General features: G+C 39.1%; 1 protein-coding gene across 1 annotated transcript in view; it reads left to right on the top strand.

The window, feature by feature from the left end:
* The first annotated feature begins 542 nt into the window (after window positions 1-542).
* cacna2d3a (calcium voltage-gated channel auxiliary subunit alpha2delta 3a) overlaps window positions 543-25,706 on the top strand; it is a 46,999-nt gene continuing 21,835 nt past the window's right edge. Inside the window, exons 1-15 of the mRNA XM_088007536.1 lie at window positions 543-578; window positions 1,359-1,472; window positions 5,029-5,107; window positions 12,030-12,163; window positions 18,700-18,771; window positions 19,036-19,116; window positions 20,382-20,456; window positions 21,904-21,987; window positions 22,090-22,161; window positions 22,715-22,776; window positions 22,864-22,931; window positions 24,299-24,344; window positions 24,798-24,895; window positions 25,025-25,118; window positions 25,257-25,352. Of these exons, the coding sequence (XP_087863662.1) occupies window positions 543-578; window positions 1,359-1,472; window positions 5,029-5,107; window positions 12,030-12,163; window positions 18,700-18,771; window positions 19,036-19,116; window positions 20,382-20,456; window positions 21,904-21,987; window positions 22,090-22,161; window positions 22,715-22,776; window positions 22,864-22,931; window positions 24,299-24,344; window positions 24,798-24,895; window positions 25,025-25,118; window positions 25,257-25,352 (1,211 nt within the window). The remainder of the gene's footprint in view (window positions 579-1,358; window positions 1,473-5,028; window positions 5,108-12,029; window positions 12,164-18,699; window positions 18,772-19,035; window positions 19,117-20,381; window positions 20,457-21,903; window positions 21,988-22,089; window positions 22,162-22,714; window positions 22,777-22,863; window positions 22,932-24,298; window positions 24,345-24,797; window positions 24,896-25,024; window positions 25,119-25,256; window positions 25,353-25,706) is intronic.

Genomic DNA, 25,706 nt, shown 5'->3' with positions numbered 1-25,706 from the left:
TAATAAAATAATTCCATCATAGTTGCAGCTACTTAAAAATGGGTTAAACAGTATGGTTCCAGATGTGAATTTCCCTACATGGCCAATGCAGAGCAGTTCTTTTAGATATCCTCTGGGTGTTCAGTGAAGATTGTGGTACCTGGTCATTAAAGGGCAGTTATCTCAGTCAGTATGTGAAAAAGCATTTCTACATAATGTGGTCGTTGAGCCTCGTAATTCGGCCCAGAGCTTTTGGAAGAGTCCATTAGTCTGTTTGTGTTTGTGTTGTCCACACACAAACAGTTTATATAAATTGTGTAAAATAACATGAGCTATGTTAAGAAAAGATTAAATCAGTCTGTTCTTATATTGATAATTGTTATGATTCCCTCAGACTTGTTTTCTGTGTAAAAAGAGTCATAAGTCTATCATCTTCTGTAATTCGTAGTTCAGTTATTTATTTGTCAGCATGACCTGAAATCCTGCCTCACCAAACTTCATGTTTGCAGCATTTCCGGGAGCACCTCGATAAGCTGTTTGCTCAAGGCATTGGTATGTTGGACATGGCTCTGACGGAGGCGTTCAATCTTCTCGGTGATGTAAGTGACTCACAGAGGAACGTTATTTACGCACACACACACACACACACACACACAGACATACTCACCTGAACAACGGTTTTATGCTCAAATTTAATTAAGAGTGTAATTAATAGCTCGGTTTGTAGGATCAGTACCAAAAAAATCAGTAAACAAGGTACTTGATGACTCAGGTTGTTGTCATTAGGAACCATCAATTAATCAAATTTACATGCAAACAAGTAGACACACATGCAGTTATTAACTTGATCTGTGTAATCATATCTGGCAAGCAATGATCTGTGTAAATATCCTGCAATACCAACAACAGCTTGAAGTGTGTTTCACTGCAGGCAATGTTGCATTTGTGAAACATTTTCATCCGTAATATCCTCATGTCCATAGTATTATGTATATTATTCTGTTCTGTTTGCTTCATTGTTGCAACTGAAATGTATTCTATCCTGTAGGCAGGAAGTTAATGACATGGCCTTGAAGTGATTAAATGTGCAGATTTTTTTTATATACAGTGCTGTGAAAAAGAATGTTTTTTTTTTTTTTTTACCTATTTCTTCCCCTCTCTTTTTTTTTCAAATTTATTTTTTGGTTTAATTTCACTTACCAAAATCTGTAACACAGTAATGCCACAAGATCTCGAGAACCAACACCACCCATCATCAGGGTGGTGGCATTGTGAAGGACCGGGGCCGATTTGCTGCTGATTTACTTTTTCAGGTCCTGGACGACTTGTTTGTTTTCTTAAGATGCAAAACCTCAGTGTCATTTTCTCTCTGATTCCAGTTTAATAAGACTGGGAGGGGCAGTGAGTGTAGCCAGGCCATTATGCTGGTGACAGATGGAGCAGTCGATACATACGATACCATCTTCGAGAAGTATAACTGGCCAGAGAGGAAGGTAAAGAAACCCTATACTTTCCCTGGAAAATTAATCTTATTTTTAATTTAACCTTTATTCACAGATTAAACTGTTGTAAATGTCTTTTTATTAGTGTAGAAGTATTTGACCTGTGGAATCTGAAAAGAGTTTTGCGTAAGTTTTGTGGGGATATTTATGTGCTATTCTTTGCCTGTTTTTCCTTTACAAGGAAAACTGTTTTTCCTCTGTTTCTTTCATCTTGGCATTTCTTAAAGTCTTTTTCCCAAAGATAATTTAATCCTGTCGGTGTGCCTTTTAGGCTTCAGGGTTGCTATTGTGTTCCTTTTGGTGAAAAACTGCTTCTATTTGGCCGCTGTGCCAAAAAGTCTTTATTAGTGAAGTTCTGCTGTGGTCATTCCTGTACTGAACGTTCCTGCAGTCTCCACTCTGGATCACTGCAACTCAGTCAAAATGAAGGGCAGATTTTTGTTCAAATACACTTTACAATGGGTTTCCTCTAACACTGTTCTAAAGTAACATTTCCACAGACTGGAGGCAACGTCTTACACATATGCTGGCCACAAATCTCCCACTGGAAAATAATTCTTATTTTAATATCAAAGTTACATGTATCCCTCATCAAGCACACTTATTTTAGAATAAGCACGCAGTTCTAACCACACATTTCCATTTAAAATTAGAAAAAACGAAATTCTCCGAAACAAAATGGCTGTTTCTTCCATTAAAACAGCCAATACAAACAACTGCAAATTTAAACATGGAGGTCAGAGCTTAAACCTGAAATCATTGAATATTTTTTCATCAGAAACATACTTGTTGACATCTACAATACTTCCTAAACTCAATTTAATCATCTACTAAACTAAGCGTAGTAGATGACTCACACTTTTTCGGCATAATGTACATTACTCTGGTTAAAATAAAATGGTGTTTGGCTATAATGACCATTGTTACATTTAGAGAATAATTGAAAAGTTTCTGATATCATTCTGTTTCTTAAGTAAGGTAGTGGTAGCATCATGCTGTGTTAGCATTGTGATGCAGGACAGCTTGGTGCTCTTTATAAAAAAGAAGACATCATCAGAACATTAACAGAAATTACTGAAGCAACATCTTCACACATATGGCCATTGGGAAAAGAACATTAAGTGTGTTTTAATATATTTGTCACTAAATATCTGGTTTCAGTTGTATATCTGTGTAATTTTTATTGCATCACATTTTCAAAGAAATCATATTTTTATTTCATATTTTTATTTTCATATTTTATTTCAAAAATAAAAATATAAAATCAAACCTTTATTTCAGTGTAGTTTTTAAATTATTGATTTTAAACCAATGTAATATATATATATATATATATATATATATATATATATATATATATATATATATATATATATATATATGAATGAAGGATGCAGTTAAACTTTTTGAAGTCAGAGCTAAGTCATACTAAACAAGCCTCAAGCAAAACTGTAACTCTCCAGCCTTTGGCATAGCCTGACAAATGTACGCATAACGAGTTTGCAAAATAATCCAGAAGATCACTAGATATATGTAATGCATAGACTTGTGTTCATTAATATTAATATCATTAATATATTTTGGCAAATATAAATAGTATTGTTGTTGTGTCTATCTATCATAGTCTGTATGAAAGCTGCCTCCAGCTCCAGCACCTCCCCCTCCCACCAAATCTTGCCTCGAGTCTCAACAGCAGTGAGTGGAGAGAGGACGAGGCTGCTAGATGGTTCCATTTAGAAGAACCCCGCTGATAATAGAAGTCTTCAGTCTTTGTCACTCTCTCCAGTGTGTTTCGTTCACCCTCTCTTTTCCTCCACCACTGCTTTTTAATGTTTTTTTTTTTTTTTTCTTAGCTGGCTTTACTGCCTCGCCACTGTCTGACATCACACTACTGCTTGACTTTAGAAAAGATGAATGCAAATAAGGTCCTGAATATATTTAAGGAAATTACTGATTTATTCATGAACTATTTATTGCTGTGAAAAACATTGTTAGTGCCTAAAGTCTAAAATACAAAAAAAAGAAACAGAAGAAGCCTCAAGACATAATCATTTTTCTTCTTCAAAGTGAAATGTGACAATGTTGAGATTTTAATTAATCAAAAAAAAAAAAAAAAAAAAAACTAATACAAATAAATACAAATTCAGCACAAATGATTTGAACACACTTTGACACTTTGAAATTAGGTTGAATAAATGTATCAATGTTTTGAAGTATATAGTAGTTTTCTGGTCTCCACCTCATTCTGCGTTGTTTACCTGAATGAAGAGGCTCCTCACCCTCTTACCGACGTTAAGCCTTGGAGGAAACATATTTAGCTTGCTTGTTTGTGGGATTTAATTTTGGCCATGATCGATATCTCATGGACATAGCTGAGGTTTTGAACATAAGAAAGGCTGGGAAATTGAAAGCTTTGCATTCCCGTCCCAACCTTTCATGACGTTCAGACAGATCAGGCAACAATCCATCCATACAGCTATCGTTTCATCATACAATTACTTTTGCACAAACCACCAGCCAGTCCTCCTGGGTAAGAATATTTTGAAAAGTTACTTTTGATCATATCATATCAAAAGAGCACTTCAAAGAACATGAGACGCTGTCAAAAGTGCTTAGAATGGAATAAATTTTGAATTGGCTTTCTGATATGAACATAGATAAACATGTATTTAATTTCTTCCTCTCGTTGTCATTTCTAGTTTCAAATCCAGTGCATCGCAAACACAAATTAAGCCAAGAACACAAAACACAGGAAATTGTGGATGTTCTGTCTAGAGCTGAATAACAATCAAACCAAATGAGTGTTTTAAGTTGGCGTTGTATGCTGTAGCAAAATGCCCTACACTTTAATTTTTTGCTCAACCTAAGAGTTTCCAAACCACAGCTTTGATTAGATGCGTCTGCTTCTGCACTGCTGATTTAATTGCTGGTTGTGGGTGACCATCATTAAGGTCCAAATAACAGAGACTACCAAAGAATTACTGTTTGATAGCTAAACTCGCACACAATGAAACGCGCTGCAGTTGGCAGAGTCGTGTTGTCTGGATGAAGTGAGGCAATGAAAAAGTCAGCCACTGAAGCCAGAACAGCTGTGCCCCCAGAGGCTTGCATCTGCGCCAATCTGATCTGGCAAAATTCTTCTCACACAGCCATGCACACACCAGGATCCATGGACACACCAGCCAGCTACACCTTCTGCTAGAGCTGTCTGCAAACTGTTTGGAAAATCTGGGTTTGGCTGTAGAGAGAGATTGGACTTCTCATAAGTCGGATCATAGATGTCAGATTTTGCATTGAAGTCCTGCTTGTCAGCACTTGCATCTGTTCTCAAATGCTGCCTAAATGTATGACGTTCAAAGATGAGACGTTATTCAGATCAAAACTGTAAATGAGAATTGTTAATCCTTTGCCTGTCCGTTTATTGCTCTAGTCGAATGAATCCTTTTGACGTGAACTCAAGAGTGTTACCTTTTATAGAGTACTGTACTGGCTTTTATCAAACTGTGATCATAATGAGTAATGGTAGCAATTTGCTTCCTTTCTTTAGGTTCGAATATTCCCCTACCTGATTGGTCGGGAGTCAGCCTTTGCAGATAATTTAAAATGGATGGCGTGTGCTAACAAAGGTGGGATCTTATTACTTTTTTCTCCTTGCGGGTAGTTTTTGCATGTTACTAAAGGAGAACTCGTCTCTGTATTCGGTCACATGGGCGATTGTGTCGGTGCTCATCAGTATTAGCACTTGCACATGACAGCAGGCAGCTGGTTGCAGTTGCACCAACACATCATGTCATGTTATTTCATCTTCCCCCAAGCTAAAAGTACAATCGAGAGAATACACTATTTTCTATCAGCGTTGTGGGTGGTCACTTTTGTCTCAGTGCAAAGAACACTTTCCCCCCAGGTTCTATATTTAGCCGGGAGGTGGCTGACTTAGACAGTCTGGCTCCATTTCCTCAAGCTCACCAGATAAGACTATAGAGTCACAGGTCACATAAAAGATGTACTCGTGTATTTAGTAGCATGTCTGCACTAAAGACCAGGGCAGCCGCAGCACTGTGTGGAAGCGATATCAGAGAGGCTTTCTAGTCAGCTTGAAGGTTAGTGGTGATGATGAGATGACTGTATTTGAGTGTGTGTCATGCTGTATAAATGTGCGTGAGTGTCAGTTGATTAGGGTGGATTTTTGTACCGTTTTCAGTGAACGATTATTATACCGCATCAAAAGTTAAGTTCAAAGTATCGAAAGTTTTTTCTTTAAGATCTTGACCAGAAGTGCCAATAAATTTGCCGTTACCACATAGAAGATAACATTTTGACAAGATAACAGACATGATTATACCTATGGGGGAATTTCACTGAAAGATAGGATTCCCATGCCTCTCTTTTTTATATCTGGAGTCACGTGTTTAAATGTGGAATTAGACATTTATTTGTAACAGGAAATTATTTTGGTTTTTGCTTTTTGTGATGCAGAAAATTGAAAAGAAAAAAACATAGGTACACAATAGAGACGCATAAAGCAGCAACAGATAAAATGATTCATTTTAAAGTGCTAATTGTCTCTTGTTCATCACTTAAGATGCTAACCTAAGATTGTTAAAATCAGATTCATAACAACAACGCACCAACTGAGAAATTATGTAAGACCTTTTTCTAGGTTTCTGGTTTTTGTTTAGTCATTTCTCATCAATGTACATCACAGATTGTCCACTGTGTGCTTAAGAATTAAGAGAAGTGGAAACGTGCAAGGACATCTTGAAATGTTGTCTTTAAGAGACCGGAAAATAAAATCCAGCAAAGACCCAACATAGAGACTACAACTGAGAGACTATCATCTTTCCATTCATAACATTTTTCATCTAAAACCTCTTTTGAAATCACTTTGATGTTAAAGCACATCCTCATTTATGTGCAGTAAACTGTCTTGTGAGGCTGACACAGAAAGCCATGGTTATTAAAGTTAAAATAATACATTCAAGCTGATCTTGAGAAAAACAAAAAAACAAATCTCTTCACCACACTCCAAATATAGCTACCGTGTTTGTACATATAATTTCTCATTTCATAATTTTGGACATTGTTCTTGACAAAAACGTGACAACCTCGCTTAAAACTGTTTTTGTTAAAGAAATAGTGAACGTTTTTGCTGAAGTAATGTTGGGATTTTTAGAACAATTTGTACATTAGAGTTTTGACAGATATTAAAATTAATGTGAATTAAACATTTTTGAGGTGTTAAATACATTTTAATTAGTCTCTTAACTATTTAGTATCTCATGCTAAGTTAGTCTAGATCAGTTTTACTGGAAATAGTCTGAAATGATGTTTCTTGTTTAAGTTGGCTACATTTACTCATAATTCAGCAGGTTGCTGCTAACTCCATCACACTTTAGCGACTAAAAGGTTAAAACCAAGTTTACTTTTTCTTGCATTTTTCCTCAAAGTTCAGGACATTTATATCGATTCAGTCACATATCACTTTTTTTTAAATAACCTTTCATCAAACTTTTTTTTTAAGTATAAGGTTATCCATTGTTTAGTAGTTCTTTTTTTCACATTATGATGCATTTTCGTTTACTCCCACTTCATCATATTCATGTGTAAGGACACCTTGTGAGATTTGGCTTACATATACAGTATATGCCAAACCAAGGTTCTTTGAAAACGATTTTTCTGCCCTCGCCGTTTCAGGCCAGCATGTGTCTACAATGTGTAACAGGTGTGCTGCGTCACTGAGACCAGAGCACATTCATTATTCTTTTGGCCAGCTCATCTCACTGGCCCCAGTTGCTCAGCCTGAAGGACACCCTCAGCCGTCCAGAGGGAGAAGTCATTCTCAGGTCTCTCTTGTGATGAACGATGCATTGAAGCCGAGAGTCTGCTTGCTGTGTGATGCAAGCAAGTGTATGAATATGTTGTGTTATTTTATTCTCTGGTAAGATAATCACCAAATTCATATGATTCATAGATCAGTTTTACAGTTACCAGATTGGTACAGTTACCAAAGTTTATTTTATTTTATTTTTTTAAACACAAATATCCATTTTAATTTGTCTTTAGATGTAACACAGGTACAAATTCAGAATTGGGTGTTAATTGGTAGTGTTAAAGAGGGATGTTTGTTGCTTAGATTTTCTTTTTGTGTGTAAACTTTGCCTTTTTTTTTTTTTACCTCATAGTGTAAAGACTTTGCTGGGAAACAGTGACCCTAAAATCTATTTCTCTGAGTCGTGCTTTTCTGCTTGACTGCTTTGCACTGATGGAGGCCGTTTGCTCTTTTTCTGTTTGAGTGGAAACTTGTTGGTCTTGCTCTTTTCTCTCTTTCATGTGTCGTTTCTTGTGCTCCGTCTCACTGTTGTCCTGATTTACTTTCCAGCTTTCTTTCCTCCCGCCGAGATAACAGTATTCCCTCCTCCACATGTACATTAGTACCATAATGATGGCATTACCGCTCAAGGAAATGGCACCGCATTTGGGTTTTCTGAGAATAGCTTTTACATCACATTTGCATACCACTTAATCATCCACAAACCCATGCTGCTTTGCTCTGACTTGAACGGTCTTTTGCTATTTTTCATACATATATCCAGGTTGCCGTCTTCTCTACCAAGTAAATCTCTGCTGCCCTCTGTATTCAGCTTTGCTACAGAGACGAGTAAGCAAGTGTGATGTTAATATCTTGGAAAAGATTACTGCCACTGAATCTCAGCTCTTACAACTTGAAACAACCTGGAACAAACATACAGACATCTGCTCTTGATCAGTTTTGGTTGTATAACAGAAGTGAGGGACTGATTAATAAGTTGAGTTTGAGACAAAAGTTTGATGTGTAAGCCAATAAAGCTTTATTTGAATTTTACCAGTTTCAGTTGTGTTGTAGTCGTATATTTTCTGTGTTCATTCCAGCGGTTGCTTTTGATATTGACAGACACGGTTGACAAACAAAGCTCTCTAATTTTTGCTCTTAAAATATTTGTGTCATGAAGCGGTGTGGTGACGGTGAAGATGAACGCTGAGACCCAGGTAAAGTGATGATGATGAAGATTTTAATAATAAAGCTCACAGTCCAAAAACAGGCAGCACGGCAGAGAGACAGGCACACAGCCAAATACCGGTAGCAACTGAATAAACCGGACTTCGTGCGAGCGAACACAACCCAGGACTTAGCAGTACGACTGGAGAGTGTAGACGGCAAACACTAGACAGACATAGATACTGACTACGACAAACGACAAGGACCCGACGAGGAACACAGACAACAGGAGGGTTTAAATACACACGGGGTAGTCAAGGGAATGAGACACACCTGGGGAGCAATCAACGGGGAGGACAGGACAGAGACTCACAGGGAAACAGGACTGAACACAGAAAACTCAAATATAAACACACAAAAATACGGATCTTGACAGTACCCCCCCCTCAAGGGCGGATACCAGACGCCCACAAAAACAGAAAAGTCCAAAAACACAAAACAACCCAACAGGGTGGGCGGAGGGGCGACGGAAGGAGGGCAAGAGTCCATAGAAAAACAGTCCAACAAAAAACAACCCAACGGGGTGGGCGGAGGGGCGACGGAAGGGGCCAGAGTCCAGAAACAGTCCAAAACCAAAACAGGAAACTAAAACACGGAAAAACAGTCCGGGGGCCGACCACGGCACAGGAGGCGGTGCTCCCGCGGGAGATCCGGAGGGCGGCGACGTCGGAGGCAGAGACGTGGAGGCGGGTCCGACGGGCGGCGTCTCCGGCGCAGAAAGCCGAGACGTGGAGGCGGATCCGGCGGGCGGCGTCTCCGGCGCAGAAAGCCGAGACGTGGAGGCGGATCCGGCGGGCGGCGTCTCCGGCGCAGAAAGCCGAGACGTGGAGGCGGATCCGGCGGGCGGCGTCTCCGGCGCAGAAAGCCGAGACGTGGAGGCGGATCCGGCGGGCGGCGTCTCCGGCGCAGAAAGCCGAGACGTGGAGGCGGATCCGGCGGGCGGCGTCTCCGGCGCAGAAAGCCGAGACGTGGAGGCGGATCCGCCGGGCCGGCAGGAAGGCCGGCTGGGGTCTCGGGCGGAGCAGACTCAGGAAACTCGGGCGGAGCAGACTCAGGAAACTCGGGCGGAGCAGACTCAGGAAACTCGGGCGGAGCAGACTCAGGAAACTCGGGCGGAGCAGACTCAGGAAACTCGGGCGGAGCAGACTCAGGAAACTCGGGCGGAGCAGACTCAGGAAACTCGGGCGGAGCAGACTCAGGAAACTCGGGCGGAGCAGACTCAGGAAACTCGGGCGGAGCAGACTCAGGAAACTCGGGCGGAGCAGACTCAGGAAACTCGGGCGGAGCAGACTCGGGAAACTCGGGCGGAGCAGACTCGGGAAACTCGGGCGGAGCAGACTCGGGAAACTCGGGCGGAGCAGACTCGGGAAACTCGGGCGGAGCAGACTCGGGAAACTCGGGCGGAGCAGACTCGGGAAACTCGGGCGGAGCAGACTCGGGGAGCTCGGGCGGAGCAGACTCGGGGAGCTCGGGCGGAGCAGACTCGGGGAGCTCGGGCGGAGCAGACTCGGGGAGCTCGGGCGGCTGCGCTCCAGCAGCAGACTCGGGGAGCTCGGGCGGCTGCGCTCCAGCAGCAGACTCGGGGAGCTCGGGCGGCTGCGCTCCAGCAGCAGACTCGGGGAGCTCGGGCGGCTGCGCTCCAGCAGCAGACTCGGGGAGCTCGGGCGGCTGCGCTCCAGCAGCAGACTCGGGGAGCTCGGGCGGCTGCGCTCCAGCAGCAGACTCGGGGAGCTCGGGCGGCTGCGCTCCAGCAGCAGACTCGGGGAGCTCGGGCGGCTGCGCTCCAGCAGCAGACTCGGGGAGCTCGGGCGGCTGCGCTCCAGCAGCAGACTCGGGGAGCTCGGGCGGCTGCGCTCCGGCAGCAGACTCGGGGAGCTCGGGCGGCTGCGCTCCGGCAGCAGACTCTGGGAGCTCGGGCGGCTGCGCTCCGGCAGCAGACTCTGGGAGCTCGGGGGCTGGAGCTGGTGGAGAAGAGGCAGACACTGTAGCTGGCGGGGCTGGTCTGGATCGTGCCGCCAACTCCGCCTTCACTGTCTGCAACTCCCGCTCAACCTCTTTGAAAAAGTCCACCAAACCCAGCTGCGGAAGAAGCGGGATCCACCTGTCCAGCTGGATCGCCATACGTGTGGCTGCATTGAGCCGGCTGAACGGCGAGTATGGTTTGGCCATTTCAACGTCGTATTTTCTGATTTCCCTCAATAAGTCACGTCGGTCTGCTGGGTCCATGATGTTGATAGCGTTTCTCACCGTTTAGAGGTCGGGTCCTTCTGTCATGAAGCGGTGTGGTGACGGTGAAGATGAACGCTGAGACCCAGGTAAAGTGATGATGATGAAGATTTTAATAATAAAGCTCACAGTCCAAAAACAGGCAGCACGGCAGAGAGACAGGCACACAGCCAAATACCGGTAGCAACTGAATAAACCGGACTTCGTGCGAGCGAACACAACCCAGGACTTAGCAGTACGACTGGAGAGTGTAGACGGCAAACACTAGACAGACATAGATACTGACTACGACAAACGACAAGGACCCGACGAGGAACACAGACAACAGGAGGGTTTAAATACACACGGGGTAGTCAAGGGAATGAGACACACCTGGGGAGCAATCAACGGGGAGGACAGGACAGAGACTCACAGGGAAACAGGACTGAACACAGAAAACTCAAATATAAACACACAAAAATACGGATCTTGACAATTTGACTGGTTTGAGCAGATATGCCATGACATGAAATAAAACACTATTACACAGTGATGAAAAATGTTCTCAGTGAAAGTGCAGAGTGCATCATAAACTACATGGAGTGTGAGAATAAAGCAATATTACATTATCTACCAGACTTAGATTGCATTTCTGACACAGATATCTCAAGACAACGAATCAGTGTAAACTGCTTGACACTGCTGAAACATTTCAAAAACATTTTTCTTTACTTCCACTCACTATTAGCATGTTGTTAAAACATTACTGTAAATATAAATCTGCCAAGAGTTTTGAGTACCAGGATTAGAAAAGATGTCAGTCATATATTGTAAATATTAAATCAAGAGAGATTGCATGGTATTTCCTACCACTGATCAAAAGCTGGAAATTAGATTTTACTTTCTGGATCTTAAATTTTAAAAAGTGTTATTTACATATTTTTTTAATTATTTTCTCAACATTATGTCAATTTGTTCTTATACCTTTATGGCATTCACTAACTCTCACACTGTTATGTTTTTGTTTTTTTTTAAGTGTGAAATGAATTATTATTTTTTTAAAATGCCATTGCAAGTATTTTTGACATGTCTGAAAAAGCACCCGCAGGACCCCTTTTTTTTAAAAGAACCTATGGATAACACAGCAGCAGATCTGTGTGGGGTATGCATTCCATCCAGGAATAAGTATATTTCTTTCTTTTGTTTTTTCTGGTAGCATTCTTTGCTAGTTTCAGTTACTCAGTCATGGTTTACAAAAACAAACTGTTTGGGATGACTGGGAATTGACTTGCTCCCTTTTTCTGCAGGCTACTTCACTCAAATTTCTACGCTGGCCGATGTTCAAGAGAACGTGATGGAGTATCTCCATGTCCTGAGTCGTCCCAAAGTTATTGACCGGGAGCATGACACAGTGTGGACCGAGGCATACATTGACAGCACTGTGAGTGGATCCTTGTCTTCCCACTTTCACTTCATTTGTTGGAATGTCACACTTTGCTCTGGTAAAACTTTACATAGCGCACATTTTATTTATGCTCATGTTCAAAAACAGCTTTAGCATTTGGAGATTAAATGAAATATATAATTAAGATAAGAATGGATGTGAATTAAACATGTCAGCGAGCTGAAAATGTGTCTGTTTGTGTCTGTGAGTGCCAGTGTGTGAAAGTGTCTGCTAGTATATGCAACAGATGGAATCATTAAGAAAATGAGCCTCTTGTGGACATTTAGGAGTCTTGAGCATGAGCAGAACATTGACCGCAGCCAAAACTGCTTATGGCAGACAATTGTTTTTCATTACAAAAGGGCTTTAAAACTTGCAAAGATACCTTTGTCATGCTTTATCATTATGTGGTGTGTATCCGTTGTGCAAATAATAATCACGCTGAAAAGAGAGTGACGATTTGCACACGTTTTATGGCAAAAAAATATATATAGACAAATATAGACTATTATTTTACATTTTTCTTTTTTGATCTCTGTTTTTATACAAAAAGGAACCATTCGCTTCAAGACATTTTTTACCCAAACATCTCTTTTGATAGCAGAAAATTGATAATCATCTTCTATAATCTTCTGAAAGAATATAGAATTTCATAACCATAAAACTTTTCTATGAGATGTTTTTCTTCTTTTTTTTTTCATGTGTATGAAACTGAAGAATGCTCGGATAACGTGGCAACTGTTGGGTATGACATAGGGAGAACTTGATCCAGAACCAACAAAGCACAAGAACAAAATACTTAGAGTATGCAACAGAACAAGTTGTTGCCAAAAACCACGAGGGTCTGGCAACCAACAAGGAAAACATAGATATACACGAGGGAGTTACTAATTAGTTTGACAAGAGAAAACAAATGTATTAAAATGTATTATATAATGGAACATTAAAATGTGTTTGTTTATGCAATGCACATGTTTTTTTTATCCAAAGAGACATATAAACAAGAATGTAGTTACCATCGAAGCTAACAATAAGCTACGTATAAGGAAGAACATAAGTCAGGTTCTGTCCCAGGTGACAGTGTAGAAATAGTGCAGACAGAGAGGTGTGTGTAGAAAGGTGCCTTCCTATGGGTAGAAGATGTTCTCTAAAGAGACGGGTCTTCAAGGTTTTCCTGCACATAGGCAAGAATCCGTCTGTTCTTGTAGGTACAATTTTGGACAAAACATGAAAAGACTGAATTATCTTAAACATGGTGCTGCATTCAAATAGAGCATTCAAGTAGATGGGGCACTTTGCATTAAGCTCTTTATAGACTAACATCAGTGACTTGAATTTGCTGCTGGATGTTAAGGGTATCCAGTGTAGCTCAATGAATAGAGGTATAATTTGTGCTCTTTTAGGTTTATTAAAGACCAGACCCACTGTTGTGTTCTGGACCATCTGCAGAGCTCTCAGGCTAGGGGACGAGTTAGGAGGCCTTGGCAGTAGTCAGTGCAGAGTACTGCATTGTGTTGTGCTTTTCTCGATGCAGCAGCACAAGCTTGTCTTGATTAGGGAAAGTTTGGATGTTGACAGTTCTGTAAACTGTCTGCCATTAGCTGTCACTCTCTTGGTAAAAAATGAGGCAAAGGTTCTATTGTCAGATACTAGTAGGTGGTGGAGGTGAACGTTTAAATAGTGAGAATTTTTTATACTTTTTAAAACACATATATATATCATTTGCAGGGAACGGTGGTGGTAGTGCTTTAATTTTTGCTAGATCTGCTCTAACAAAAATTAGATTTGTGCCATTTTCTTCCCCAGCTCTAAAATTAGGCACAATGTGCAGTCTTAATCCTGGAGTATTTAGCCATAGATTTATTTTGTGCATAGTAAGACAAACACCTGTTCTCAACATTTATTTCTCATGATTAATAAGATAAAACGTATAAGAGGATTATTGTAGATGCTGTCTGTCAGAAGCAAAATCCAAATGTTCAACACTAAATTAAAAACAACTGTTTCTCTTCGCAGATCTCCTCATGTTTTATCCTTCTGTTTTGATGTTCTGTTTTGTCGTCTGTAGTATTTCTCCTGTAGCATTGAAAATGACTCAATTCGCTTACCAAACATCAGCAGTTTTAACCAATTGTTCCCTGTTCGCCCAACCCTAGGTGTCAGAAAGCTTTTCTTCTTTTACTTCCTATTTTGAAGTTGCAGTCTTTGTGAACAGCAAATGAGTGTGAATCAGTGTTTTTTACACCCTCTACCGCTCTGTTCAGTAAAAACTGCACTGAAAGGCTTTCTGACACTTATCCACAAATGTTTTTGACCCTTTTTCTCCTCCCCCTCCTCCTTCCTTCTGTAAACTGCTCTCCTTAAGCTCCCCCAAGCACAAAAGGTAAAACATCCGGTTTGAGGCCATTGTAATGCTGTTTGTTGGGTGCTGCTGTATGTTCATGTACATTTTGGTGCATGCAGGCTTTGGTTTCCAATATCTATGAGATTACCACATTGTTTGGGGAAGCTAACTGTGATACTGGTGACATTAATTTTGTGTGGTACTTGTATGCTGTTTGTCAAGTTAATGGCTCGAGTCTTGCATCTTGGAAGTCTTTTTGCATGTGTGATTAAACAAACATGTCTGTGCTCACACTCATTCATCAGTGATGATGTTAGCTATGTGCTTTTCGATTGTTTCCATTCAGGCAGTTTGGTCGTCTGTGTAAATGTGTGGTTACATTTTGCTCCTCTGGGGGTTTTGTGCCTTTATTTGTTTCGGTGTAGTTCTCTAAAAGAAGCAGTTTCATTGTGTTCTGGGTGGAAATCCAGTAGTTCATAATGACCATGCCAGGATGTTCTGATTCTGATTTTGATGCCTTTTATCATTTTTAGTAGCTTAATTTCTGTAATTTATAAATTGTATTGGTAACAATAAGGAGCTATGTAATCACAGCAATGATAATAACAGAACAAAAGGGTGCTTTGCCTCCCCACCGGCATGAGCTGGGCACTGAGCGGTGTCTTTTGACAGCTGGCAGGCTGGAGATCTTGCAAAGAGTTGTTCATGTCAGAAATTTGATCTCATTGACATTGAAACGGGTATGGATGGATGGATGATGACACTTTTTGGACACACTAACTATAATTAACAAGAAATATTCATTGATGCTATGTCTTTTGTCTCCTAACTCTACTTTATTCCAGGTTTTAACACTCAAACATCCCTGAAAAACACTTGCACCGGCTTGGCCTGAGTGCCATATAAGAATATTCGACTTAAAAAGTGATGTCCATTAGGGCTTTGTGTTCTGGAGATGTAATGTATCAACTTTCCAGCTGCAAGGTCATAACTATTTTTCCTGTTCGCTCCAGATCCTTTTCACTGCAACTCAGCCGTCATCCCTTTGTTTGTATCTATTTGCTTTCTCTCCCTTTATTAGGCTGTCTTTTAAAATCTCTCACAGGAAAAGCAATCATGCATGCTGAAACGAACCCCTACGGGCAATTTAGGGAGACCAATTAACCTAGCATGTGCATTTTTTGATTGTGGGTAAAAGACGCCGCAATCAAGAACCTCGATGCACTGAGAACATTGTTGCAGCAAGGCAACAAACTTAACAGCCACTATGCAGTGTCCTCACGACTTACAGAAAATATTAGTGGAACCATAACACACCTTCAGGGTGTGTAAGAGCTTATGCTTTTTGAGGGATCAGGGCTGTTCAGTACCAAAAGAGGAGAGCAACCTTCTATTAGGCAGGCAGTCATGCAAGCGAGCACTGGTAAAGATGTGTGGAAAGATATGGGACTGAGTGAAGAGTGTTCGTTTTTTTAATCATGAGTTCAAATAAGTTAAAGAAACATTAAATAAAACAAGTGAGAAAGTTTCACCCAGTGTATTGTCTGTTTATCAAGATTTGAAAAAAAAATAATTGCTGCCCAAAGAATCATAACGGATGACTACATAAACTTCACAGTTTAAAAGGAAAAGTGTTTCCTCTGATTAAGGGGGATTTGAAAGGTTTATGGATATTTGCAGAACACCTGTGCAGTATGACTGTTTGTTGAATCATTGCCAGCTTTTTTGGCTGTGGAGTATATTCTTAGTTCCCTTACAGAAGCCAACAAGGAGTGGTTTTTAGCTCTAGTGGTTTGCACAGAGCAGCATCATTAAACCTTGTCTCCAAGGCAACAAGGGTCACCTCATCTACCGGCACACAATTTGTCATAGTAACCTAGATTATGAGGTTTTCCAATGAAATACCAAACACAGGTCAGGGGTGTGCATCTAAGCTGTCTGAGGGGCTACAGGTGTCTGTGTATTTGTGACAGAGGAGTGGAAAAACATTAAGCCATACTGATTTGTTTTTCATCCCCCAAGCCTGTACAAGGAAAACAACTCTTATGTGTAATTTACTGAGGGTAGAGAAATCCCTAAAGGTCATGATAGAGTAAACTGACACAAATGTGTAGTAAGTTATTCTTTTGCATTTTAACGAGTCTATGTTAAAAGTTAAATTTAAGAGACTCAAGGGTGCAGCAGCTTTGGTGCTTCTCTTTTTTTGACAAAGTTAATCTAGGCAACTAATCCTCAAAGTTTAAACACTGAATATTTTTGAATTATTGGTATTAAAACCCTCATTTGTTCTAGTTTGGATAATAAAGCACAGGTTTAAAATCCTCTTTTTAAAAAAGTAGAATTAAGGAACACCTTCTGTCGCTAATTCTGTTGCCTGCTTTCCTCATTCGCTCCCTTTATCGTCAAGCATCAAGTGTGCTTTTTCCCAAAGCATCTGGAGGAGGGTAGACTTTCACAAAGTGCTGTTGTACTAAAATAAATAACTTCTTAGATTAATGTTCATGTGCAGAGAGTATTCAGTGAAGGGACTGCTTGTCGCTCTAGTGATATATGATCCAATAGACCCCAGCTTGGAAATAGATTTTGTATTTTTAGATGATGCTTTGCTCGTTCCTCCTGTCCTTTGATCGATCACATTCTCCAGCAGCAAGGCCATCCATTGTAACAACAGCTGTACTTAGGTGTGCTTTGTTCTCTCTTTGATGTCCAATGCTGCACACTGGATTGCTATTACCAGCTATCTGAACACAGGTCACCAATCCCCTTTTCCTCGCTGTCTGAGGGAGACGGAATGGAGACCAAGTGTCCTTTCGTTTGCCTATTTATTACTGTTTATAGAAGAGGTGAGCAGTGAAGGAAGTAGGTTGTGCTGGAGAACTAATAAAGACTGATTAAATAGTCTTAGTCCTAAAAAAAAATGACTAAAGATGTATGATTTTGAAGTAAATACAGGGACATCAAACCAAAACAGTTGCCTCTTCCAGCCATGATTGCTCTTATCATATTCTAGTTGACGGATGCACTGACTTTGGATTTCACAGTGGGACACCAGCCTGGATTGTGTTTCTCGACACCCTTCCTCTTGACTCTGGGAGTTAGATTCTCAAATGAAATGCAAATCTTGATATATCTGGATCTTTTCTCTGGTTCAAGAGTGGCTTGCAACAATCAGCAGTCTTTGTGAACATAATCCAAATTATTAAATGGGCTTCCCCTCGTAATCCTCTCAAGGCTGTCTTGTTTTCTATACACATTTTCTACCAAACGTTTTTTTCAAATCATCTTCCTGTTTATATGCTTGCACACACTTCTCTATCTTTAGGAGATTTATCTTTTGCGGTTTACCATCGGATGGCTTAGTGACTGTCTGTTGGACACTTGTCAAGTCAACATTGTTTATGTTAAAAATTGATCTCTCATGTAATCATGAAATTTTCTGAGAAACTGTCTTAGGTTTTCATTAACTTAATCCCATAACAATCAAAATGAACAAAAACAAAAAAAAATCAAATACATGTAGTCATCTAAATTATATCTGAGATTCATTTTTTTATTGTAACTACTAAACGAGGATATTCGGACTGAGATGCTCTACTGCTATGGTATAGAGAAAGCAACATTTCATATTTATTTAGTTATTATATGGTAGAAATAAATGTAGAGTTAAATATTTTTTTTTTTATACATTTCTGGGCAGACAAGGAAAGACACATATCAAGTTAAATATCACAATTATTCCAACACTTTTTAAAAAAATCACAATACCTATATCTAAACTGGAAACACTTGCATTTGTTAAGCTTCTTTCCCACAAGATCAAAGGCAGACTCTGATTGAACACATTTTAGGGCAAATAAAGAACATGAATAAAACATGCCATGGAGGTTTTGAAGATCCCTCAAGAAAATGATGACTAAAGATGCTGCAGAAATTGAATCACTTACACTACTTAAGTGGTAGATTGTATGTAGACTAAAAAAAAAACATATTCATTGATGTAATAAAGGAAGATGTTTCATACAATATGCATCAAACGAATCTGCGTTGGTGTGCCTGTAGTTAGATTTTGTTTGTTTTTATAACAATTGTATTTCATATTTAGCTTCCCTATTTTCCCAGGCCCTTGTTTTCTTTGCTTCTTTTCATACTCTTTCACTCATCATTGAATTATCTCTCACAATGCCATCAGTCGGATGATGGTCAAGGTCCAGTCCTGATGACAACAGTAGCAATGCCAGTGTTCAGTACCAAGAATGAGACTGTAAGTTCACATAAAGTTCTATTTAGACTTAAAGATTAATTTTCTTTGCCCATTTAACTGAAGTAAATGTCACACCCACATAAGGACGCTTACATAATAATTATATAATTTTATTCTGATTGGTAAATTAGGACACAGTAGAGCATAACTTTATTTAGATTATAAATTGAAATAGTAGTGTCTCAGTTGTTTTTCAAACAACCTGAAAATCTGCAAAATGTTTTTATTATTATTATTATTATTTTTTAATTTTTTTTTTATCAGAGAAACAGAGGAATCCTGCTTGGAGTGGTTGGGACAGACGTGCCAGTTTCTGAGCTGCTCAAAACCATTCCCAAATATAAGGTAACACACACTAACTAATTTCTTATAGATAACTCCCTTTTAGATTATGAGTTCATCCATGCATCTCGATAAAAGAACAAACATAAAAGAATACATCATTGCAGTAATTTAGTTTGAGAAGCAAAAGTCATATATTGCATACATTTCAGTTTGCAAGTGTTCATACCCTTTGCAGATTTAGGTCATAAATTATTTAAATTTTGACATTATTTTTTAAGTAATAGAATGTTATAGGTTTCTTTCAAAATATGTAAAACTTGATACATTTTACATTAATTAATTTAAGGTTATAAATACTAAAAATACTCATAACCTTCTCAAAAATTACCAGACAAATTTTAATTTCCTTACAAAAATCACACCACTTTTCTGGGTTTTTCCACTTTTTAAGTTTATGTTTATGGTCATTTTGGTGGTTGTAACAATAGACTTTAGTGACACAGGACTTGTGCTGAGATGCATTCTGGGTAAATGACGTATGCTTAGCCCAATTGTGCTAGCTGTCAATCATTAGGTAGTGGTGATGAGGAGAGTGCGTCGCAAAAACCCATGAATATAAAATATAACTGACACCCGTAAGAGAAGCAGCATCAGGCTGCTAAAGATATTATATAATATAAATGATGTGTTCAGTAGATTTGTTTGCAGTGCTTTGTTCATTTGTTTTTGTTGCTTAAATTTTTTATTAAAATATTATACAAAAGTAAAAGTCTGCTTTCGTAATAGAACAAATACATACAATTGAATAACAGATCAAATCTGAATTAATTCATTAGATATTCTAATTTATTTAGAAGCCCCATTGTTATACAAATGAAAAAAAATATGTTTTTAGCTGTAACATTGCATTTAGTTTACTTAATTTGTTGCATTAAGTAAATCAACTTATCAACGCCATAAGTTGATTTATTAAAGTTCTTTGGAGGCTTTCGCACATTTTCCACTATTCCTTACTAAAAGGAAAACATGCTGGAAGCACTTAAAACTATATGTAGGAATACATTCTGTGTATTTTTTGTCACCAGATTTCCTGCACTGATTTCTTTTATTTCACTGATACCTAGCTGGATTTTGGTTAGGTAAAGTGGGTTATTTGTCCAGACATGAATGAATTAATCTCTTCGTACCGAATTTCATCACAGAAACAATGATTCCAATTTCAGAGAAATGACAAAGAGCTTGATTGGTTCAGATGAACAATCAGGTACAAATTTGTTGTGCATCATTTATGTGTTTCTATGTTTCTGCTTATCATTCTGTCCTAGCTGGGTATTCACGGCTATGCCTTTGCAATCACCAACAATGGCTACATCCTCACCCACCCAGACCTGCGGCCACTTGTGAGTATCTCAAATGCTCAACGTTTAACTCTACTAATCCAGCAATCCTGCAGAAGTTGGAACTTCAATCTACTGCATTATTCTGAACAAATCTCACAAATAATAATAATAAAACCAAATCTTCCTTCAGCATGAAGATAGACTAAAGATCAGTTTTGCACAAAAAATAAATGTGTGGGTGCTCTGTTCTGTGTCCTGTCTGCTTCTTAGCAGTGTGGCCTATGTAGATGAGGAGAGCATTTCCCAGCCCTCTGCTGCTCTCTGAATAGACAGAGATAGGGCTACTGAATGGCTGTGATTAACTCTATTGTACTCACCCACTCCCTTCACAAGAGAGTGAAGGAAGCTAGCATACTGACAGGAGGGGCTCAGGGAGTTGACAATGTCCAAAATGTTATAAAAACGGAAGCAAGAGGGAAAAGGTGCAGGGTACAAGCTCGGATGAAAAAATGAAGACATAATGACGGATGTGGAAGGAACAGATGAGGAGAGGGCAGACAGTGAAGCAGACAGACGGAGAGTTTAATAATGGTCTAATTAAAGATGTTAATGAACGGCAACTGTTGAGAGGTGGGAGGTGGACCTTACTGACAGATTCATGGAAAGTAACATTTATAAGTACATCTTAAAATAAAATAAGCACACATGGAGGAATTCATCTGTTAAGAAGCAACTTTTTGCTTTATGTCACCTTTACAAGATGATCAGATTAAGCAGCTGACTAACATCCAGCCAGTGGGTTGAACAGTATTGAGCATTAGGTACTGCATTACTGTAGCTGATGCTCAGTCAGTTGTGTGTGTGTGTGGGTGTGTGTGTGTGTGTGTGTGTGTGTATATATATATATATATATATATATATATATATATATATATATATATATATATATATATATATATTTTTTTTTTTTTTTTTTTTTTTTTTTTTTTTCTGTGGGTATGTAAAAAATTCAATATACACCTATTTTGGTGAAAGTGGCTTCCCTGAGATATGCAACTGAAGTGATTATTCACTGGATTTTACAAAGCCAAACCACTGCTCATATAATACAAGGCATAGCTCTTTGGTGAAATGACAATATGACGTTCCTTAACAAATTATTTGTCAAATCTGCTTATCATTACCAGTGTAAAAGCATGTATCTTCATGTGTGTGGCTCAGATATTCTACTCCTTACCATGAGAAATGCTACTACTTAAAGAAAACTCGGTTCAAACGGTTGAAAAGACGAAGTTGTGAGGTGCAACATATTTAATCACTAATTGAATAAGTGAAAATATAGAAGCATGTAAATGTATCTTATGCATTCATGGTGTTTATTAGCATTTTATTTATCTTGGCATATGAATATTGAGTTGAAAGTTTATTATGATTATATTGAACTTACAGTCTAATGCTTATTTTCATTTTTGGTTGAATTTGTGTTCTCATGGGCCTGTGTGTCCAGTACGGCGACGGCAAAAAGCGAAGGAAGCCGAACTACAGCAGTGTGGATCTGTCTGAAGTGGAATGGGAGGATAAGGATGACACGGTCAGACACCAGCAAATCCACATTAAGCCCTTGCCACAGTGCTGTTTTGAATATCTGAAGATCTACAAGGCTTTTCTGTGTCTGCTTTTTGTGTGTTTCCAGTTGAGAAATGCCATGGTCAACAGGAAGACTGGGACCTTCTCCATGGAGGTGACGAAGAGTGTGGACAAGGGGGTAAGCTGTCCAAAATTCAGAAGACACTAGCACTTGTTATTTGCCTCCAAAAGGTGTACGAGCAAAACAACCCGACAGTGAGAATCCACTCTGCCAAGGGGTTGTTAAACCTGGCACAGTGATGCACTGCCATGACTTAGGGATTTTGTTTCCAATTTGATTTGCTCTGCATACGCCGGTGTGCGTCTGTGTGTGAGCCTCTTATCTCCACCAAGCACATGTTGCTGAATGCAGGGGGCTGCAGCCTCCCAATGATTCAGTTTCACTACTCGCCTGTCTCTGATGTAGAGTGGTATTCAGGTGTATGTGTGTTGTTGGTGTCGGAGTGTGTAGGCATTTAGCATTTTTAAAGCTTAGACTGCTTTATGCATTAGTCCAATCAAAGTACACAGTAGAAACGCACATTGGCAAGAGCTTAGCAGGCCAGCAGTCTCAACCACAACCATGCAATCAATGCACCACTAGATGGAGCTAGACTGTAGCGAATCCCATCAGATATCAGATGTTGATCAACTAAATATTTGCTAAATCATCTTTAATCTTTTGATTTCAGAAACGTGTACTGGTTTTACACAACGATTACTACTACACAGATATTAAAGGCACTCCTTTCAGGTAAGAAGGATTTTATCTGCGTTATTATTTGATGAAAGGTGTTTTTTTGGCATTGTTGTTGTTGAAATTTATCTATTTCAATTTTAGTCTAGGAGTTGCTCTTTCCAGTGGGCATGGGAAATATTTCTTCAGAGGCAATGTCACTGTGGAAGAAGGTAGAAAATCTTTTTGTCTTATTTTTCTCCTTCAGCTTTTCACCCCTGGTTTCACCTTAATTTGTTCCGATAATTTTTTTCTGCAGTTGTTATTGATTCCTCAACATGTCTTCCAACTTTTTGTGTGTCAGTGTTTGCTCCAGTGTTGATAGTTTTCAAATTTTGGAATAATACTTTTTCCCCCTCAGTCATTTAAGCAGCAAGATAAATAACTGCTAAACACTCCATGAACTATTTCTAATTGCAGGATTTGTCATAAATACACATGTAATATCTGTGACAAGCCACTTTTTACACACACTTGAAGATGTCAACAAAAATTGATCCATAAATTAGGTTTTGAACATATGCTTTGATGCACAAATAGAGGTTAATTCCTTGTGTTTTTGCAACACATTTCGATTTCTGTCAAGGAATCTTAGCTGGACTGATGACATTTTATTCTTTACTCAAGGCTTGTTATAATTAAACACAGTCAAAGCAGGTTTGGAAATACTATAGTTTGTTGATATAAATTTGATTAAGTTGGAAAAAATAGGCATAACACATTTTTGGTTCTACTATCATATTTATTGTACATAAAATCAATTATTCAATTTATTATAAGTATAAACAGCTGTAATATAAACCGGGTTATGTCTGTTATGAATTTTTTATTTAGTATGAGCTAGCCAGGTGAAATTATTCCACAATGATCAATATTCTGCTGGCAAATTGAACCACCGGCTCTGTGCAGCATTCTTCCGTAACTGAGCATATTAGACAGCAATATTTGGACGTGTGGTCAACATTTCCTCCACTGCCATTGTTAAAACTATAATCAACGTTATTGTTCACAACTTCTACTTCTGTTCGCTGATTGGCCCGGTAGAAAATCTACCAGAGACGATCCGAGTCAAGCAGAGAAAGCCAAGACTATTCTGGAAGCAAGAATTCAACATAGAACAACATAGAAATAAAAATTTACTCAAAACCTTTACCCTTTTCCTTTTCAACGTCCCAGTTTCTGCCTGTATAATTAAGTGGTTTAGCTGTTCATATCCTTGTCTGGCTTGATGGTGTGTGTCTGCACTTGTCAGTGTTTTCTGTATATGTTCATGTCCAGCTTCATGGACTTTAATATTCATGGGGCAGTGCCTGTGTCTGTAGGCTTCTGTGTCCAAGTGTTTCTCTAAACATGTCTGTCATGCAGGGCTCTCTGAGCATGACTTGGCTCTTCCTGGTCTAATCAAACCTGTCATGTTTGTTCAAAAAGGACATTTTTCAAACACTCTCTGTGTTTAAGTTAATCTGCATTTTAAATATAGAAGCCTGTCACTTTTATTAAGACAGTCACTTGGAGACATAATATTATCATTCTTTTTTAGGACTTCATGACTTGGAGCATCCTGATGTTGCACTAGCTGACGAATGGTGAGAAAAATAACACAAATAAAATGTCATTCTCCATCCTTATTCTGTTTAAATTGTACGTATACAACTAAAGTATGAATTTGAACATATTTAAGAAAATAAAATGTCTCAGTTGCGTTTGCATTTCTAGGACTTTGGCAGATTCTTGGGTTATTTCTGTGATTTGTGGTCATCATAAGGGATTACAGTTAATGCTTTTCAAACTAATCCTTGTAGATCGAAAGCAAAGCATTTTTTTTCGTTAGTATATGGTTTTATATTATTTGTAATCCAAAGCTACCTAAGAGCAGAAGGGAAATCTCACCTCTATTGAAAAAAAATAACAAGTAGATACTCAACCAACAGATCATTAAATGAGTCATTTTAAAATGAAGCTGATCTTGAGTCAGTTACAACTATAAAACTTATGTTTGTTGTTTTGTCTTTTCGTTTTCTGCTCTTGTTATGCTATAGGACATACTGCAACACAGACGAGCACCCCAAGCATCGCTACTTGTCTCAAATAGAAGCAATAAAAATGTATCTCAGTGGGCAGGAACCCCGCTTGCATTGTAAGTTAAATTTTAGTGCTTTTTCTTTAACTGGATCAGCTTACGTTATTTGTATTTACTTGTCATCAATAACCCCCAGTCCCCCCTTTTTTTTGTAAAACTGATCTCTATTTGCCTTTGTCCTGTCAGGTGACAAGGAACTCATCCAGGAAGTTCTCTTTGATGCGGTTGTGACCGCTCCACTTGAAGCCTATTGGACCAGTCTTGTGCTCAATAAGTCAGAGTAAGTCACCCATTCCACTGATTTCACTGTTATTAGGGAACATTTGTGCGATTAAACAGCCTATGTTATTTTTCTGATGCCAATAACACAGCTGCCCACAAAGGCAGTTCAAGTTTATAAACTTGTCTCACTATACAGAAACTCGGACAAAGGTGTGGAGATTGCCTATCTTGGCACAAGGACAGGGCTGTCCAGAATTAATCTATTTGTGGTGCCCGACGAACTCACAAACCTGTAAGTGATCTGTATATGACTACTTTAAATGTGTTACGGTTGGTCAGATTTTTGCACACACTCCACAAGAGTGTAGATGTGGGGCTAATTGTGGGCTTATAATGTTGTGTTTGAACCATTCTTTTTTGGAGTTGAAACAGATGTGACACACACATTCAATGATTTGCATCAATAAGAATACAGTCATTCCAAAACCTCATCCATTTCCAAGCTGGCTTTAGTGTGTACTCAGGATCATTGTTTGGCTGGAAAACCTGAATGGTTCTTAAGTTCAACCATATTGCAGCACATATGAGATGGAGTTCCACGAGTAAATATTTTTTCTCCATTTCCCATAATAGACATTGTTCTTAG

Source organism: Poecilia mexicana, unplaced genomic scaffold (assembly GCF_051168715.1).
Source record: "Poecilia mexicana isolate PSO_F unplaced genomic scaffold, ASM5116871v1 scaffold_7, whole genome shotgun sequence".
Classification (NCBI taxonomy): Eukaryota; Metazoa; Chordata; class Actinopteri; order Cyprinodontiformes; family Poeciliidae; genus Poecilia; species Poecilia mexicana.
Note: the sequence above shows the minus strand (reverse complement) of the source record. Positions and strands in the feature narration are given on the sequence as shown.